This window comes from Urocitellus parryii, chromosome 6 (genome assembly GCF_045843805.1).
Source record: "Urocitellus parryii isolate mUroPar1 chromosome 6, mUroPar1.hap1, whole genome shotgun sequence".
In the NCBI taxonomy this organism is placed as follows: domain Eukaryota; kingdom Metazoa; phylum Chordata; class Mammalia; order Rodentia; family Sciuridae; genus Urocitellus; species Urocitellus parryii.
In genome coordinates, this window is record NC_135536.1 from 198258669 (window position 1) to 198277589 (window position 18921).

General features: G+C 60.8%; 1 protein-coding gene across 1 annotated transcript; it reads right to left on the bottom strand.

Moving 5' to 3' along the window:
* Positions 1 to 4036: 4036 nt before the first annotated feature.
* On the bottom strand, positions 4037 to 4711 carry Bhlhe23 (basic helix-loop-helix family member e23). The gene has a single exon (XM_026407862.2). It carries the CDS (start codon positions 4709 to 4711, stop codon positions 4037 to 4039), a length of 675 nt encoding a protein of 224 aa, XP_026263647.2.
* Positions 4712 to 18921: the final 14210 nt, after the last annotated feature.

Below are 18921 nucleotides of genomic sequence, written 5' to 3' on the forward strand. Positions count from 1 at the left end.
CCATCCCTTCAAATGGGATGCCAAAAGAGATTAAAGACTAAAAACATATCACAAACAAATTTACATTATAAAATTGCTGTAATCATTCTCTGCTGGATTAACCAGGGCTTAGGGGATGCTGCTAGGGGTCCCGCTCAGGGTCCTCTTCAACAGCCGATGAGAAGCCAGAGTGGCTTTGGGGCTGGGGGCATGTTTGCGTGGTCTGGCCCCCCTTTTAGGAAGGCTGTATTTGTCCTTTACAGGGAGGCGCCTCTTCCGTTAACATCCCGGCCTCTTGGCTGAGCCCCGTCTGTACTGGGATGCTCTTTAACTTGGTCACAAGGTGAAAAGGTTCCCCAGTAACCAGGCAACACCTGCACTAAGGGGAGGGCAAAGCTCCTCTTTGGGATGAAACTGACAAGAGGAGCAGCGGGAGGCCAGCCTGCTGGTAGGAGGGCGGGTGGACGGAGGGTGCTGGGGACCAGCGGGGCCAGCCCTAGGCCCCTGGGTGAGCCCAGCTAGGGTAGCTCTGCCCCAGTTGGAAGCCTGCTGCCCCTGTCTGCAAGCCAGGGATGTTTGTCTGCAAGCCAGGGAACAAAGGCCTGTGGGCGCAAAGCACCCTGGGCACCTGGGGGCTGCAAGTGCAGGGGCCTCCTGGGTGGATGGCCAAGGCGGCAGGCTGGGTTGCACTGACCACAGGGCACCAGACGGGAGAGGAGAAGTGTGCGGTGGCCTGGGTGTGTATGTGAGGAAGGAGAGCAGAGGCCGGGAGCCTGCCTTTGTCTTCTGACCTGTGTGGGGCTCTCCACCTGGCAGGCTAGAGGGTGCCCAGGGGTGAGGAGGCAGGCCAGAGGTCAGACAGTGCAGGACCTGGCTGGGTAACTGACTCTTCTGCCCCATCTAGGGGCGCCTCCACTGGGCTCAGAGAAGCCGGCCCCAAGCCCCCATGAACCAGGATTGTCAGGAACCATCCCCCAGACAGGCCAAGCCAGGAGCTCAAGACGGGAGATGAACCCTGGTCAGCAAGGTGCGGAGAGCTTCACCTGGGTGGTTAGCAGGGGCAGGTGGCCCTGCTCCAAGACTGCCCCTCCCCAGGGTGGGGGAACCATAGTTGTGACCTTGCATATGCCTTCTTTGGTGGGGGTGGGGGGGGGATTTTGCGGCTGCTCAGGCTCAGGTGTGGTATCCAATGTGAGGCTGGAGGGCCGGGGGAACCTGAGACCTGGTAGAGGCACGGCCCCCATCTCTCTTGGCAGAAGCACGGTGAGGGCTGCTTTTGCTGCCTGCCACAGCCCCACCTACGCTTTGGAGGAAGACTACTGCCTGTTTGCCTGGCTCTAAAATTTACTCCCCGTGTCAGGGGACATTTCTGGTTACTATTAGGTAAAGAGGGGAAGGAACAGTCATTTCGGGGGCTGTGTACACAGCACAGACGGGGACCTGGCTAACCATGGGTGGCTACTGAGCACTGGACACGTGCCTGTCCAGACGGAGGCAGGCTTTGCACATAGGACTGCAGTTCGAAGACTTGGTACCAAAAAGAGTAAAAGATCTCACTGATCATTTAAAAACATGGACTTTTCCAAGACATAGGATATGGTAATATTTTGGATATGTTGGGGTGAATAAAAGTAATCAACAGCTACTTTCACCTGTTCACTTTTTATTATGTAGCTCTTGGAAACGGCCTGCTCAGCTCCATGGGGGACGCGCTGATTCAAAGGGCCGTAGGACAGCCCGGTCCTGTGGACGCGGCCTCACCTCAGCACCTACACCTGAGCTCTGCACAGGACTGGCCCCACTCCCCTCAGAAGCTAAGCTCTTTCCCACTTAACTCACCCCCTGGTGCTGGAGAAGCCAGCCCTGTGCCAGGGAAGCTCTTCCCAGGTGACCCACACCTTTCTCCACACACCCGCAGGAGCACAGCCCTGGGGAAGAAAGACAGCCAGGGCCCCACCTAGGCTACTGCAGAAGAGCTGCGGGTTGGGACAGGCTCCCCTTGCTGGTTGAAGTTTGGCCAGGCAGTGGTGGTGGCGGTCTGAGAAGAGGAAGTTGGGCCTGCAAAACCCGGGATGGGGAGACTGGATTGCTGCCTTAGCCAGCACTATTGAAAAGCTACTTAATCTCAATATGAGAAACCACTCAACACGGATGAAAGACTTGCTGACATTTCAGAGAACAACAGACCCACAGCTTGGGAATGCAAAAGATAGCTAAATTTAATTTGAACTTTTATTTCAAGCTGTTATCCAAAAAATTTTTAACTAATGAAACGATTCTTTTTAAAAAATCGATTTTACCCAACAGGGGAAGATTTTCCTTCCCCTTTTCTTATTTCATGTATCAGCTAAGGAGTAGTGTGCTGTGGATCCGTTTCAGCCCCTCAGAGACTTTTGGGCCTTAGAAGCAGCTGTCCCTTAACACATCTGAAAATTGAAATTATGATTTCAGTCACAGATGGACACTATTCAATTTGATGCTAAAATTTAATCATGTTATTTTTGTAAAATAAGTTGATTTCAAATACTTTATTCTGATGGTATTCACGATGTACCACACATCTGTCTTAACTGAAACACATGACTTTTAAATTACAACATGGAAGTAATTTACAGAGTTGATGTCAGATGGCTTTCAAATGACCCCACAAGTAAATAACATAGTCTTCCTGCCTTGACTTACCAAAGGGATCTGGAATAGTCTAACACTAAGCTTTTTGGATGGGCAAAACTCATAAATTGAACTATTGAGGGGAAAGAATGTTGAAAAAATAAAAATGGAAATTAGCAGGAACCAGTATTAGCATATGTCTTCATGAATACGACTCAATCACACTTCATTTTGCAAATACAAAAAGGCCTTTTAAAATATATTAATTAGAGTTTAGCGCCTTGGACAGGCGCTCCCCAGGACGGAGGCACTCTGCCGGCGAGCACAGCATTGCCAAGAGGAATTGATTGATGGAGCCGTTTGGTGCAAACAAGCGGGGACAGTTCTGTGCCGGGCTACCCTGTGGGCTGTGCGCTGCCCAGTGGACCAAGGAGAGTGGCAGAATTCTGAGCTTCGTACCAACTCTGAGAGGCAGACCCGCCACTGCTTACCGCCATGGGGCACCCGAATCCTAACAGATTACTCACCCATAGCCCGGCCTCCTCCCTCGAAACGGTCCAGAGTTGGTAGGGAGGGGACTTTATTGGTCCTGGGGCTAGATCGGGGTCCTGCGCTGACGGCACCGCACCGGCTGTGAGGACCTGTCTCCTTCAAGCAGTCCTCCTAGGCAGTGGGTCACCAAGGTCTCCATCCCAGCGGGCAGAAAGCGGTAGCTGAGGGGTCCCGGCATGTTCAGGGATGAATCCGCGGACTTCAAAGAGGCCTCCTCTTCCTGTGCCTCTTGGCAGGAAAGAAAATAATACAACTAACTCAGACTTGGACAAGGCCGGAAAGTTGCCCGAGGTCCTTCTGCGCACTGCCGCAGCTCCTTTGCACACCGCGGTGGTTGAGTCTTAGAGCGCACGACGGTACTCGCTAGGGGAGGGCTGAAGTCTTGGAACCCGCACAGGCGGGAGGTGCTGTGAGACGCGCGTTCTTGGGAACGCGCCCAGAGGGAGCATGTCCCTGCAGTGTGGCTGAAAAGGCCGACCAGGCCTTACCCACCGGCTAACCCCTCGACGCTGGGAGCCTGCGCTCCTGGGCCGGCGCTAGGCAAGACGCCGTCCTGGGTGGGACCAGTATCCGCCCCGCTGCGGCCCTGTGACTTTGCCACGTTCTTCTTTTGGAAGGTAGTGGCGGTGGCCGCCACCGCCTGTACCTAGACTCCATGACCCCTGGCCAAGATCAGGGAGAGTGCCCAGCAGGAGCTGAGGAGTCCCAGTCGTGAATTTCGGTGCCAGGTCCGGCTTCGCGCTTTCCGCGGCCCCAAACTGTTCAGCGCCCACGGTCTGGAAGCGAGATCCGGCTGCCTTCTCCACTTGGGGTCCAGTCAAGCATCTCCAGTGCTGGCAACATGACTCAGGGGACAACGTAAACGGGAGGACGCTGCCAAAGGGGTCCCGGGTCTTCACGGCTTCTCATTACAGTGTTTGCAGAGCGCTGAGGGCGATCCCGAGAAGGCGGCGCACTTGTCGGGGCAGGGCCCCAGCGTGGCGCTTGCCGAGAAGGGGTAGACAGCAGCCTGGCCGAAGGGTGTCAGGGGCGCGGCGGCCACGGGCGCGGCCAAGCCCTGGCTTTGGTTGAGGTAGGCCACCAGGCGCCGCATCTCGTCCAGGGCCTGCGCCTGCATGAGGATGTAGTTCTTGGCCAGCAGCAGCGTGGCGATCTTGGAGAGCTTTCGCACCGACGGGCTGTGCGCGTAGGGGATGACCGCGCGAAGCCCGTCCAGAGCGTCGTTCAGGTCGTGCATGCGCCGCCGCTCGCGCGCGTTGATGCTGAGTCTCAGCGAGCGCTGCTCCCGGGGCCGCCGCCGCCCGTCCGCAGCGCCCCCCGGCCCGCGCCGCCGCCGCCGCTGCTCGAAGGCGTCGTCCTCATCGCCACTCTGCTCGCCGCTGCTCTCGGCCGCTGCGGCGGGGGCGCGGGGAGCGGGCACCGCGGGGAGGTCGCCGCCCGGACCAGGCGCGCCGTAGCCGCGGGCCGCCTCGGGGCCCCTCACCGCCCCGTAGGCGAGGCCTGCGGCCGCCGCGTACCCATGGCTCAGCGCCAGGTATGCGTCCCCTGACAGCGACTTGAGCTCGGCCATCGCCCGCCGGAGCCGGCCGCCGCTAGTTCCCGGCCTCGTGAGCCCCTCCGGCGGTCCGTCTGCTCCAGAGCCTTCGCGCCCGGCCTCTCCGGCCCGCCTCCGCCCTGCCGCCGCTTCCTCCTCCTCCTCCTCCTCACCGCGGCGCGCGGGCCGGCCCGGGGGCGGGCTCTGGCTCCCACTCGCCCCCGCCTCGGTTTTAAGCTGCGGAGGCGCCGGCTGGGACTTCGAGCCGTCCAATCAGAGGGGACCTGGTGACTGCCTCTCTCGGAGCCCGGCTCCACCGGCGGCTCAGACGGTCAGGAGGGCGGGCCAGGGAGGCAGAATCCGGGGGCACTAACCTGCCTCCCAGCGACCCGGACCGCGGCCTCCTGGTGTCCCGGGTTTGGCCGCCTCCAGACGCTTGCGTTCCGCGTGGACACCCTCTTAGTTCTTCCGTCTTGTTCCCTGTCCTCGCTCACAGGAGCCCGGGAGCGAGCGGAGCGGTACCGTTGTGCACCACCGTGGGCATAGCGTCTGCCCAGCCGCTGCCCGTGCTGTGTGGACCTACGCTCTGGGGGTCTCGCTCGCAGTCCCGGGTGGGCCTGAGCAACGCGTTCCGGGGCGATCCGTGGCCAGGTTGAATCCTCTGGGCTGTCAGCGATCTGTGAGCAGGGGCCCTTTCCCCGACCTGCAGCTGCCCCCCTGTCCCCTACAGGTGCCAGGTGCCTGCTGAGGTGATTCCCACGTCCCCCAACATCCAGTAGTGATTTGAAGCAGGATAACACCCTGGCTTAGGAGAAGCCCCTGCTTGTAGTTATTTGGTGTTTTGTGTGAAACATTTCCCCACACTTTGTCCTGCCCGCAGGGGAATTTTCTCTCTGCTGGGTGGGTGGAGGGTCGATGGTGGAACTGGGGAGCAGAACAAAGGGAGCTGGGGCCTGTCACCTGGGATCCTGCTTGTCACTCTTGGAGCTGACCATAGGCTGGGTGTATATGGGGGATCCTCTGTCCCAGCCAAGAAGTCTTTGGGTCACTGCAGGTGGCTTCACCAAAGGTGCTGTCCAGACACCTGCAGGGGTGGCCGCTGAGCTCACCATACCCAATCCTGAGATTTCTCTTATGAGCTAGGAATGGGTCTGGGCTCAATGGGTCACTGGACACAGCTTCCCTCAGGTGACAAGAAGTCTTCCCCCAGGGAGTGGAGGTGGGGCCAATGCCGGCCAGAGAGAGGGTGGGAGAGCTGGGTGCTCCCTCTCCTATTAGGAGGGCATGTGGAGCTGGGTGCATGCATCCACCCCTGCTGGCAGATGCCAGTCTTTCTCCCACGTGGGAACTGCCTAGAGACTGGGTGGAGTTAGTGAGGAATGGCTGCTCCTAGCCCAGTGACTGGGTCGCCCTGGCTTCCAGCAAGATGTGGAACCACTCAGGAGTGAGCTTGGCAGAGTTGCTGATCTCTGTTCTCCAACTTCCACCAGGAGAGGGACAACAGAGATGACCCAACTGAGTGCTTTGGGAAGGCATCACATCTGAGGAGTGAGTGGGTGGGAGCTGTATGCTCTTTCTATCCACAACAGGCCCCTCCCTGGACCCCATGCTGGGTGGTCATCTCAAGAAGACAAAACACAACATGTAAGTGATCCTGGGGGGAAGCGGAGAGGAGCAGCAGGGTCCAGCTCCGTCCACCCTGCTGGCTTTCCTGTCCAGCTGACTGTGTTCTGGAGGGCTGGCATCTGCCAGCAGCACATCCTGTCCCCAGGTGTGAGGTGCCCTTGTGAGAGCCCTGTCTTTTCCCGGACCACTCTGGCTGTCATGCATCTTGGGGGGAGCTCTTCCTGCAGGTCCCCTCCAGGATGGCACTGCTTCAGCCAAGGCTGTGGTGAGCAGGGCATGTGGGGCCGTGGGGCTTCCTTGGTTCCCAGGGCCGACAGGCTCAGCAAGGGGGTACACCTGCCCCCAGGGGGCCCAGGACTCAGGGCTGTGGGCGGGGATGAGTTGCACTGATGGTGGGTTGTGGCCCTGAGGGCACCTGAGGCCAGGAGGTGCAGAGCTGGCATTGACGAGGGCTCTGAGGGTTAAGGTAGGTTTGGGAATGCACAGGCGTCAATGCCTCAGGCAGGGGTTGACCTTCACCCAGAGCCAGCATGTGACAACCGGGGAGAAATCACATCAAAGTCAGAAGCTCCCTCCATGAGCTTTAGGAGTGGGGCTTGGGGCCAGTCAAGAACTTGCACTAGCATCTACCTGTTCTGAAGGACTGTAGGCAGGGGTGGGCCACCAAAGGGCTTTGGGGAAAGCCACCTGCTGGGCCAGGGTGGACCCTGCAGGGTCCTGATGCATTGAAAGCACTTTCTGGAGAGGCAGGTTTTCGGTGTGATGCTGCCACCTGCTGGCCTGAGAGGAGATCACAGTGCCACACCCCGGGCCCCTCCCCATCCTGCGCAGGTGGGGCTCACCCTCCAGTGCTCCTTGTCCTGGGCTGGAGAGGGCAGGTGAGCCTCCGAGGCTGAGGGTTGTCTGCAGCTGTCGAGGCAGAGCCCTAAACCTGGCCCTGGTTCTGCGCCTCTCCCAGGCAGGGGTAGGGAATGGGGTGGGGAGGTAGTTCTGCTCTGAGGCAACTTCCTGGCCAGGTGTTTAGGGCCTGGGCCAAGTGGGGGTCACTTGTTCTCCCACCAGGGGGACAACTCGTGGACAGCTGGACCAAGTCCTCTCTCGGGAGTGCTGCACCACTGCTCAGGCAGTCAGACGTGTGCACAGCTCGCAGTGCTTCTCCTTGTCCCTGTGACACACCTCCACTGAGTCCGTGCATCTACCGTCATCATAGAAACCTGTGATTATTATGTGAAATAAGCTTTCATCTGCTAGATCAGTGAAAGAGAAGAAAAAGGATTTTATTTTACCTTTATTTTATACTTTTCTACTCTTCTTTCTGTAGATTTTTAAAGAACACTTTTAGTCATAGATGGACCCAATACCTTTATCTATTTGTTCTTATGTGGCGCTGGGGATGGAACCCAGGGCGTCACGTGTGCTAGGCAAGCGCTCTGCCACCGAGCCCCAGCCCCAGCCCCTCCTTATGTAGATTTGAATTTCTGACCTACATAATTTTCATTCTTTTTGAAAACTTCTTCTAAACACTTCTTCCAAGGCAGATCTGCTGGTGATGAATTCTCTCAATTTTTGCTTGAGGAAGTCTCTATTTCTTTACAACTAGTGACTATCACTTTAGTTTTTTTTTCTTCAACAAATTAAAAATTAGACTTCTCTCTCTTCTTGCTTGCGTAGCACCTGAAGAGAAGTCGGGTGTGATTCTCACCCTTACTCCACGGCAAGGAGTTTTTCCATTTAGGATTTTCTCTTGCCTTTGGCTTTCTGAGGCTGGACAGGAGGTGCCCGTCACAGCCTTCACTATGACCTGCTTGCTCTTGTCTGACTCTGTATCTGAGTTTCCCAAGACTGCCACTTGTCATTGCGCAAACATTCAGGTCCCTTTTTCTTATTCTCTCTGGTATTCTCTCTGTTGGGTGTTCTTGGGTGTTCCCTTCTGTCATCTTCATTTTTTTCCTCTCTGCACTTGGGTTCCAGAAGTTTCTATGGACGTTTCTTCAGGACGTTTATTCGGCTGTGTCCAGGCTGCTGTGCCCACTGAAGGCATCCATTTCCACTACAGTGTTTTGATTTCTAGCATTTGCTTTGGATTCTTCCGAGTTCCCCTGCCTGTTCGTGGTGGTCTCTGTGACTCGCCATGTCCTGTAGAGAGAGCTCCAGCATCTCGGCATATCCGTGTCCGGCTCTCGTGCTTGCTGTTTCTGCAGACTGTGTGCCTTGTAATTTTTTGTTGAAAGGCAGACGTGATGTTCTGGGGAAAGGTAAATGAGGCAAAGAGGCCTTTGGTGGACGTTTCACCTTTTCCTGGCGAGGGGCCAGGCGGGTTGACTGCAGCTGTGGTGTCAGAGAGTAATGCTTCTCTGGAGCACCTGTGTCGGATTCCCGTTGTGTCCAGGCTTCCCTAGGGGTGTCTTTAATACCGCCGGAACCTTGAGGCTCCTAACTGTATCGTGGCGTGGGGCCCCCAGACATGGTGGCCAGGTTGTGGCATGGCGTGGTGTGGGGCCCCAGACGCAGTGGTCAGTCGTGGCATGGTGTGGGCCCCTGGACGTGGTGGCTGGGTCGAGTCGTGGCGTGGGGCCCCGGACGTGGGGGTTAGGCATGTGGGGACAGGAGGTGCTCCGGTCCTTTGGTGACATCTCAGTGCCTTAGGTTACATCTCACTTAGCTCCAGGCTGGGAGCTCCTCGATTCTGTTTTGTTTTCTGCTTGGGGGAGACCAGCGCAATAGAGGAGAATGGGCTGGGCCTCCCCCGACCCCCAGCATGGCAGGCTGGAGGGAACTGGAGTGGGCATCCCTGGTCGGTCAGCTCTGATGGAACCCCAGGGGTGGGCCTGGTGAAGGGTCTCTCCTGGGGGAGGGCTTGGCAGGAAGAGGAGGCTGCAGCACAGTTCAGGTCCCCGTCATCCCTCTGCCCAGCACGAGGGGGCCCTTCTCCAGGGTCTGCAGGAGAGCAGGACAAGGCACGGGCCCCTTGCTCAGGGAGGACCTGCCAGGGGCTGTGGAGGTTGAATTGGTGTGGGGGGGAGCCCTCCTACGCCTGGCGCCTGTGCCGCCGCTGACCTGCCTCCTGGAGCCGGCGGTGATTCCAGGGAGTGTGGTTCTCCGGCCTGGCCCTGGTTCCCAGGAGGTGCTCCTTGAGGGACTGTGACTCCACATCTGCCCGTCTCTCTCCAAGTTGGGGGACAGCGATTGCCTGAGACCTCAGCCTCCGGTGGACCTGAGGGCTGTGGCTGGTTTGTCCAGCTGTCTGGGGAGGAGAGTGAAGGTCCGGGCTCCTGTGTCCTGCATGGGAGTGGGCTTCCTCTGTGCATCCCTTCTGGGTTTGTGGCATCTGGAGTTTATGGCCTGAGCCTTCAGCTGGTCCTGGACATTGCGGTCGTCAGCGCTCACCCAAGCCCCGCTAGGGTTCCAGGCGCCGGGGCTGGCCCTTCTCTCTGCTCCCTGTGGTCTTAGGCCCTGGGTGTTCTCACCCTTCCCTCCAGGTGCTGTCGCGGACCAGCCGTCTGGTTTGCTCATCTTCTCCTTAGCTGAGTTTTCTGTCAAAGGCACTCACTACCTTTGATTCATTTGTTTTCAGAGGTCAACTTCTCGTGTGTTTGAAGGTCTCTGCTGAAACCCAATCTCACCTTCCTTTCCGGACACCGAGTGGTCAGGTGGTCTCCTCCTGTGTCTCTGCTGCACACAGGAGCTGTTTCCTTTTCCGTCTGTGCCAAACGTCGGGTTGTGAAGTTCTGCTGTGGCCATCATAGAGGGCTCTTGTTCTCCTCCAGTGAGGCGCGATCGCTTCTGAAGATGTGGGCGCCAGGGCCCAGGCCCTCCTTTGTCCAGCTGCTGCAGTGGATCAGGAGTGGGTCACCTGGTGCCTTTGGAGCCTGCCGTCCACTCGAGCCTCTAGGTACAGCTCTTCCTTGTCCCAGCTCCCAGCAAGGAGCCACCAGCTCCCCCTGAGGTGGCCTCACAGCAGTGCTCACCGCGTCCCAGCATCCTGATGGTCACAAGCCTGGGAAACAGCACCCTGGTGCCCCTTTCAGAGTGCTGTCCTTTGGAGCTGGTGCTTTTGCAGAAGGTCTCCCAGAGGATGTCTTCTGAGAGAGGCGGTGGGCTCAGCAGCAGCTCCCTGGTCCCCACAGTGAGGACATGTCCAGCTCTTGCTGAGAATGTGCTGGGCAGACTGGGAGCAGCAGGAGTGGGAGCCAGACCCACCCCTGCCCCACTGGGGAGAGCAGGACACGTCACGTGACCCCTGTGCTCAGCTGCACTCCGGTGAACAGCGTGGTGGGCTTCGAGGATCCTGAGCGCAGGGCTGGATATGAGCGGTCCAGGTGCCATCTCTAGCAGCCAAGTGGGGCTGCCGTCCTTGCTGGGCTTTCCTGGGCAGGGGCGCCTTAAGGCTGTGCAGTGTCCAGCCAGCGGGAACGCAGCCAGGCTCCCACAGCCCCTTCCTGTGTCCAGCAGAGGGTGTGGGAAGTGGTTTCCCTAACCTACCCCTTTCTTCCCCTTTGTTTGGGGAGGGGTGTGCCTCTGGTGGGGGTGGGTCCAGGTTTGCTCTTCTCCCTGGGGACATTCCTGGTTCCAGGTCATGGCCCTCAGAGGCCCGGTCCCGCCCCACGTCCTGGCTTGCAGGCCCCCAGGCCAGGCTCCATCTCTCTTGCTGCCCAGGTGGGAGGCCTGCTGACCCTGCGCTGTGCACCCTGCCTGGTGTGTTTGAGACCCACAGGCTGGGCTCTTCCTTCCACACCCACCCAGTCCTGCGTCACCCTGGCCTTCAGCCTGGGCCTGTCTTGGTGCCCTGGCCTGTCCTGCCAAGAGCGGCCACCATTTCCTCCCACCCACCCAGGCCTGCAGCCCCCCTCCAGGTGGTGGCTCTCTGCCCATCCCCTACACGCGGGCTGGCCCGTGGCCACCTTGCCCATGAGGCACAGGACCCGGTCAGTTCTGGTGTGGTGCCTCTGCCTTCCATTCTCCCCCTGGAGCCTCCAGTCCAGGTCCTCTGCTGAGGAGCGGCCATGTGGAGGTGGCCTGGCCTAGAGCCTCCCAGGCCCCGGGAGTGTTAGTGATCTGCTTGGGACTTCCGACCCAGCCCAACCCTGACCACAGAGAGCAGATGAGCTGCCCCCTCAGCCCTGCTCCCATTAGGGCCTCCCAGAGTCTCAACAATGAAATGGCAGCTGTTTTGGAGAGTTGTTGCTGCAGTAGGCGACCCAGACGCTCCAGCTGGTCCCCCTGTAGGTGACTTGCCCTGACCACGTGGGGTAACCTGGGAAAACATATCAGACCTCCTCCCTTCTGAGTGGCCACCCTGGCCCTCTGTGGGGCCGCCACCTCCCTTGCAGCTGGGTCTCGTTCACCTCTGCCACGTGAAGCCCTCAGCCTCAACGGCACCTCGGGCAGGGCACTTCACGTGTGGCCTCGTCCACCCAGCCCCAGCACCCTGGGCAGGCCTCAGCCTGGTGCTGCTCCGGACTCCCCTGCCCGTTTCCAAGGCCCCCCACCTCTACCCTGTGAACCAGCTGCAAGCCCTGCGCTGGGGCCAGGGTAGTCCTCCTTCTGGCCTCCAGGGGGCAGCAAGCCCTTGGGTTTGCACCACTTGGGCCGATTCCAGGCGGAGTCTTGGGGCAGCAAGAGCATGGCCAAGTTTGTCTTTGGCAGTTCTTGGGGTCAGCTTACAGCCCTGGGCCTTCAGGAGCAGCTGGGATGCAGCCAGGAGGCGGCCAGTGCTGGGCTGTGCAGGGTGGGCCAGAAGGAGGCAGGTGAGGGGGTGGACCTGCCCTCCCCCTGCCCACAGCTCCCTCAGGCCCCTCTGGGTACAGCAGGTGAGCTTTCGGGTGGGCACTTCAGAGGGGAGTCCCAGTGTGGGAGAGGACAGGGAGGGGCAGACTGTGGCTCTCATAGGAGCTGGGTCCGGCACAGGAGGCTGCCTGCTAGGACAGAGGTCAGGGCACCGGTCCCTGCTGCCTGGACCCCAGCTTTCTCCTCGCTGTGAATGAGTAACCAAGGCCCTGTCACACTCCTGCCTGACGAGGCCCTGTCCCTCGTGACGCATCCCCTGCTGGGAGACGGCACTGAGGACCCACGTGTCCCCGTTCTGCTCTGGCCTCCTGAGTGTCCTTGCAGGAGCTCTGCGGGCGGGCAGCTTCCCTCCGTAACATGGGGTGTGCAGCTCCGTGGGCCCCTGGAGACAGGTGGGGAGTGCCTCCCGACCGGCGTCCCTTCTCCTTGGTCAGTCGGTCCCATCAAGCCTCCTTGGACTTCCAACCAAGTCCCACCACGGTGCAGGGACTGGTGTTGGGCCAGTGGGCATGACATCCCGTGGGCAGGGTGAGCACTGTCCCTGGCACCACAGTGCCCACCTGAGGCCGTGGGCAGCGCCTGACCTTCACGTTAGCAACACAGCCCTGGGTCAGCGGGTTGGCCTGAGCTGCTCCTGAGGGTCCTCCTGGCCTAGCAGGGAAGTGCCACATGATGGGCCACCTCCGCCAGCCTCCCTGCCCGCCTCCCCTGCAGGGCCTCCTTCCGTATCCACTCACCTCCCTCCTCCTCGCCTCTTTGAAGTGAGATTTGGGCTCACCTCTGCTCTGTTGTCTGGATCCCTCTTCTTCCTGTGATCAATGCTGCTGGCCCTCAGGCCTTTCCACTGTCACTGCCCCTTCCCCCGGGGGCCACTCCGGTGGAGGGCATCAAGACCACAATGCCACTACTGTCAGCCATGTTCCCGGAAGGGACAGCAGCTGTGGCTCGGAAATGAGGGGTGTGTGTGAACACGTGGTGCCTCCAACAGGACTGCAGGGAAGTGCCCGCCATCCCGTGCTTAGGCCCGGACGGGCCAGGAGGACCCCCAAGGCCGGCTGGGGAAAGAGGCCCGCACTGTTGTCGGCCGCGGCAGCGCCACCTGGTGGTGATGGTGTGCACAGCGCCCATCTGCTCAGAGACGGATTTGAAATCCCGCAAATTTGAGTGCTTTTTAGGGATAGTCTGCAGAAGGTGAGACCGAGGATGTAGAGATGAGGCACAATGCACTGCAGTGTCTGCGCAAGACGCCCTCCTGAGCCAGCGCAGGTGGCCAGTGACCGGCAGTGCCTGGGGCCGCTGCTCCTCAGCCCCTGGGGAGCAGCTCCACCGGCTCTTGGCCCCAACGCTGCCTGAACACTGGTCAGCCCAGGGGCCATGGAGCTGGGGAACGAGCCAAGTGGAGGCCCAAGGCCCTCCGCGTACCCTGGGAGGCAAAGCCTGAGTCCCAGTTTCAGGTCTTACTAGCCAGGCCTCCTCCTGGGGGTGCTGGCTGCCGGGCTGATCTGGAACCCCTGCTGCTCGCGGGTCTAAACCCCGCGGGAGCTCTGAGGGCTGACCTTCCTTCCCTCCTTCCCTCCGGGTCTCTGCCTGCCTCTGCCTCCAGGGGGGCCTGTGCCTCAAGATCCGCTAGACACTGCTGCCTTCAGGGACGTCCCTGTGGCTCTATGTCCCCACGGCTCTGTGCTGAGGGGCGTCCATCCACCCCACCCACTGGAGGGAACCCTGAGGGCCTGGGGCTGTGGCTCGGTCCCCTATGGCACAAAGATGTGGCTCCTGCCTACAGTTGCTTGCAGCCCTTGGAAGGCTGGCTTTGATGACAGCATCTTGTAACTTGTCCCCTGTCACAGAACTAGTGGCACTGTCCAGGGCCCAGGGAGCCCTTTCAGGGAAGGGCTGAGCCAGGGCCCAAAGGGTCTCCCTGGGGACACTTCAGCCCAGCTGGAGACTCAAGTGCTGAACGGTGGCCTGTTGTGTGACTGCTCTTCCTGGGGACCCTGGCAGTTCTTCCCCTCGGGTATTCTCCTGCTACTGGCAGGGGATGGGGCGGGTGCAGAGGAGGGTGGCTTCTCACTGTCTCAGCTCCCACCCCAGGGCCCTCTCCCTCACTGAGAACTGGAGCACAGCACAAGGTGACCTTGGAGAGGTGCTGGTTATTTCTCAGACAGAAGACAACAACCCCGCAGAACCCAAGCAGCCCGCTGAAGTGTCTGGAGGTGGAGGAGGAGGTCCTGGACGTGTCGGCTCCCGACCACTCTCCCACCCCAGAGGCTGGCTCCAGGGCTGTCCGTGGCCATTGGGAGGGGGTGGCCCACATGTGGGTGGGGATGTGGGCTGTGGGTCCTCTGCTTTGAAGATCACCCGATTTAAACCATCAAAACAGGACAAGGATCTGTGCTGAGAGTGGGCGTGCCCAGCCCACAGCGGCCTCTGACCCTGCCTGCAGCTCCTCCCACCCTGCAAGCACCGGTCCTCCTGCTTCTTGCCTGCCAGAATGTTCCAGAGCTGGGGTGGGACCCAAGAGTGACTGGGGGAGGTTGGCAGTTGGAGGGGCCCCTAGCTGGCTGCTCAGCTGTCACCCAGGCCTCCACTCCCAGAGGGAGGCCAGGCACTGCAGGGTAGGGGCAGCACAGAGGGGGACCACCCACCACACGCCTCAGCTTCCTCCCCAGCAGGGATTCAGCCTCACTGTCGGCCCAGTTGGATGTGGCCAATACCGGGGGCCTGCAGCCCCACGGGCAGCCGCGCCCGCTGTCCACGCAGGCTCTAGGGGCCTGGAGCCCGGTCCGAGGAGGGCACCATGGAGACAGGATCCTTGGAGCAGGAGGCTCTTTTCTCTTCCTGTGCAGGGGCCAGGGGATGCAGGGGCTCTGGACAGGGCCAAGCTGAGGACCTGCAGTGTCCTGGGGCCGCAGTCACAGTGGACCCAAGTGGGTGTCCGAGCTCAAGGATTCAGGGGCTGGCCCCTCTGAGGATGAGGGGTCCACTACAGCCTCACCGGCCTCTGGTGGCCACTGTGACCTTTGGTCTTCCTTGGCTTGGAGCACTGTCATTCCTCTGGGCCTCCACCTCCACAGGGCCTTCTCTGTGTGGTTATGCCCACTTCCCCTTCTCATAAGGACACCGTCACCTTGGACCAGGACTGGCCTGCTGTGTCACGACCTCGTCTTAACTGACTGCCAGGCCGTGGCCCTGTTGCCAAATGTGGCCCTGTTCTGAGGGCCCAGGCTAGGACTCGGACACTCGGATTCTTTCTTTCTTTTGTGGGGCCAGGCCTTGTGCATGTGAGGCCAGCTCCCGCCCGAGGTCTCTCCCACTCCCTCCTGCCTTTGGCAACCCCACCCTTCACTGGTCCCCGGACACTGCGAGCAGGACCCTCTGATGGTGCTGCAGTCGGTGGCCAGGCTCCCAGGGAGGGGGTGTCTGACCGGAGGGTTGGTCCTCCAGCCCTGCCCTGTTCCCAGGCTGTCCCTGGGGCCTCGCTGGGGGCTGGAGGACTGCGGCCCGCTCTGGGCCCACCAAGAAGGCTACCTTGGGCCTGCTCTTATCTCCCGCTGGGGAGGTAGAACCAGCTCAGAAGTTTTATTCTGCCTTAGGCAAAATAAAAAGGAAGACCCTTGTCTGAAACTTGAGAACTTGTAGACACACTGCAGAGCCGAGGACCTGAGCCACCGGCTGGGAGCGGGTGGTGTTCATGGCACCGGTCACCTCCAGCTGTGCCCCGAATCCTGCCCTTGGAAGCAGCTTGCACATCTCAGAGGAGAGCACAGCCCTTGTGCACCTGCCAAGCAGCGCCATATCCCCGGCTGCCAGTGCAGTGGACATGGGCACCTGCCCCTCGCCTTGCCCACACCTCCCCTGAGGGGAGTCCGCACCCAGGATAGAGACCCCTCAGTGGCCTTTGGCAGCTCACCCCTTGAGCATCCTCACGAGGACACCAGAATACTCCACCACCCAAAGGGCAGCCCATGCCCCCCAGCAGCCACCCGGTTGCCCCTCTCCATCCCCTTGCAGCCAGGAATGCCCTTTTTGTCACTGTGGGTCCTCCCATCTGGGCATGTTGGGGACGTGGGACGGTGCCACACCTGGTCTTTTATGTGTGGTTCACGTACCTGTTGAGCAGTCTGGGCACCGTCACCTGACCCAGGCAGGACCCTTGGTGCCAGGCCAGGGTGTTCCAGGCCAGCCCTGGCTCTGGCGCACAGCATGGCCAGTTCATCAGTGTGGCCCTCAGGGCAGAAGGCTCTGCAAGCTGGAGGCCTCCTGAGGACCGGCTCTGCCCCTGCCCACCCACCTGAGTGCTGGTCTGCGGCACGGAGACAGTTAATGTGTGGATTCCATTCTGCTGCTTGACAGGGTGCTGGTGGCCTGGGGGCCCGGGCCCTCCACAGGGCTCTGCCGGCCAGCTACCCTGATGGGCACGAAGCTGCAGCTCAGCGGTGCTGGACAGCAGAACTCGGAGCCCCCCTCGCTCCCCTCCTGGCACACAGTCCTTCCGCAGCAGGCGCCAGGCGCAGTTCTGGCTCCGATGGCTCCTTCTCCGCCATCTAAACCCTTCCCCCAGGTGCTGCGTCCCACGTCCTTTCCCTGGGGGAGCCACCGACCCTTGGTGTGGGCAGTGGACACTTAGTGCCTGTCACCTCCAGGCACCTCTTCCCTGACAGACCCTTTGCCCTGGGACCCTACCGGGCAGGTGGAGACAGCAGAGGTCACCCAGCTGGATGTGACACAGGGTGCGGAAGATGTCCTGGCGGAAGGGAGGTGGGGGCACCACGGGATGCCACCTGCTCTCCCCATGGCACCGCAGCGCGGCTTGGGGACAGTCCCTCTCAGGGAGCCTTCCCGTCGTTTCTGCCCTTAGAAGGATCTCAGCAGTCATGACCACAGGGAAGTGGCCTCAGAAGCTGCCCTGGCTTGCAGACCCAGGGGATGGCCCCCCACTCGGGTGGGGACCGAAATCACGGTGGACCCACCTGGCTGTCCGGCCAAGGCTGGGTTTGTTGTCCATGAAAAGGCTGTGGGCAGGGAGCAGGACTTGGTCACTCTGGCCCTGTTCACTACTGGCTCCTGGGGCCATCCACCCAGATGGGGGGGCCCACTGGCCTAGAAGGAGCAGATGGGGAGGGGTCTCGCACGGCTGCAGGCCTGGCTCAGGACTGAGGGCCGGGCCTGTGGGGTGCGTGGGGCGGGCAGGCAGGACTTCGGGCTGTGTCTTCAGGTGAGCCTCCCTTAACATCCCCGATGCCCAGAGGGAGCCCCGGCCCACGGTGCACCTGCAGCCCCGGGTGCCCCGGCAGAGAGGCCTTCCTTCCCGCAAACCAGACCTGGCTGCAGCGGCGGGAGCCGGCTCTTGAGGAAGCGCCAGCAGGCCCCCCCTCCGCCTGCACTGCCCCTGGGGACCAGCAGGCCTCCTCTGCTGCAGACGGGCACAGGGGCGCCAGAGGTGGCGGTGCCCCGCGGTTCTCCCAAGGGCGGAGCCGGCGCCTGGTTAGGGTTGGTTCTGCCCCGTGTGCAGTTGGACAGAGGGACTCCTGGTGGTGACTTGAAGCTTCAGTCTTTCTTAGAACCACATCGAGACCCCGAGAAGCCCGCGGGAGACCAAAGAGAGGACCGCCTTGTGACCAGGACCTTGGACAGGTGCATCTCCTTCCACAGGTTGCTGCTGTCCCCGCAGGGCTGCAGGAGGGGCAGGCTCTACACGGCACCACACGGCTGGCTGTGCCCACTCCGCGGCGACCACCTGGGTCGAGGGAAGCCGGGAGCAGCCACCTCCTCACCTCCCTGCCCAACAGCGCATCTGGCTGCCATGGACGCCAAAACTCTCCCTGGCGTGGAGTCCTTTCCGCGAGGGACTCTGCCCCTGGTTTACACTCCTTGCCGAACTCTCCAGGAGAAGCAGTGTGGGGTGGGGTCTTGGCACCTGGGCCTCTCCTGAGACAGGGGCCTGAGCCTGGACCCCAGGTGATGGGCAGGCCTGGACACGTCCTGTGGGGGGCTTCTGGCCCTGGAGGTGACTGAGTTCTGGATGGCCGAGTCCTGCTCCTGGTGGGACCCCCCCCTCTGAGCCTCTCCCCTGTCACCCTCAGGCCCTGGGGGGGTGGGTGGGGAAGGGTGGGCTGGCCTGGGGAGAAAGCGCTCACACCCAGGACAGCGCAGACCTAAGGAGGACAGGGAGGCTGCATCTGTGCTGGACTTAATTGGAGGTGGCTGACTCCTGTCCCCACACCAGTGGGGGCTGAGGGCCCCGTGGAATTGGGCTGTCTTCGGTGATCTCATCTGTCCAGTCTCAGGCTGTGAGAACGGCCACCTAATCAGACGCCCCATTGGAAAACTCGCATTGTTATTTTTGAAGTGTTGAATGATCCCAGCACAATCATCGCAGGCGGTGGAGGAGAGCTAGCGACGCTCCAGACAGTGCCTTTGAATTTGGTCACTGGCAGGAAAAAGGCCAGATAAACACCTCTCTGCTTCCTCGGGGCTGGGGGTGTCCCGTGGGCAGAGCCTGTGCCCCGGTCAGGGTGCCCACCTCTCCATGCTGGGTGGGAACCAGCACAGCTTCACCTGGGCTCCAGAGAGGGCCGAGCTGGCCAGGAGACGATCCTGTGTGGCACTGTGGCGTGGCCTCCAGGAACCGTGCCGCAGAGCAGACCCCGCAGCCCTGCCTGGGCCTGGGCGAAGCCCGAGTGCACCGTGGTGAGCCTCTGGTCTGAGAGCGGAGAAGCCGAGGAGCTGAGCTGGACAGCCTGGGAGGCCCTCCGTGGCACAGGCAGGGGCAGGCGGGACGCAGGTCCAAGGCACACGAGGACACGTGCGCTGCACCCGCACCCTGTGAGGGT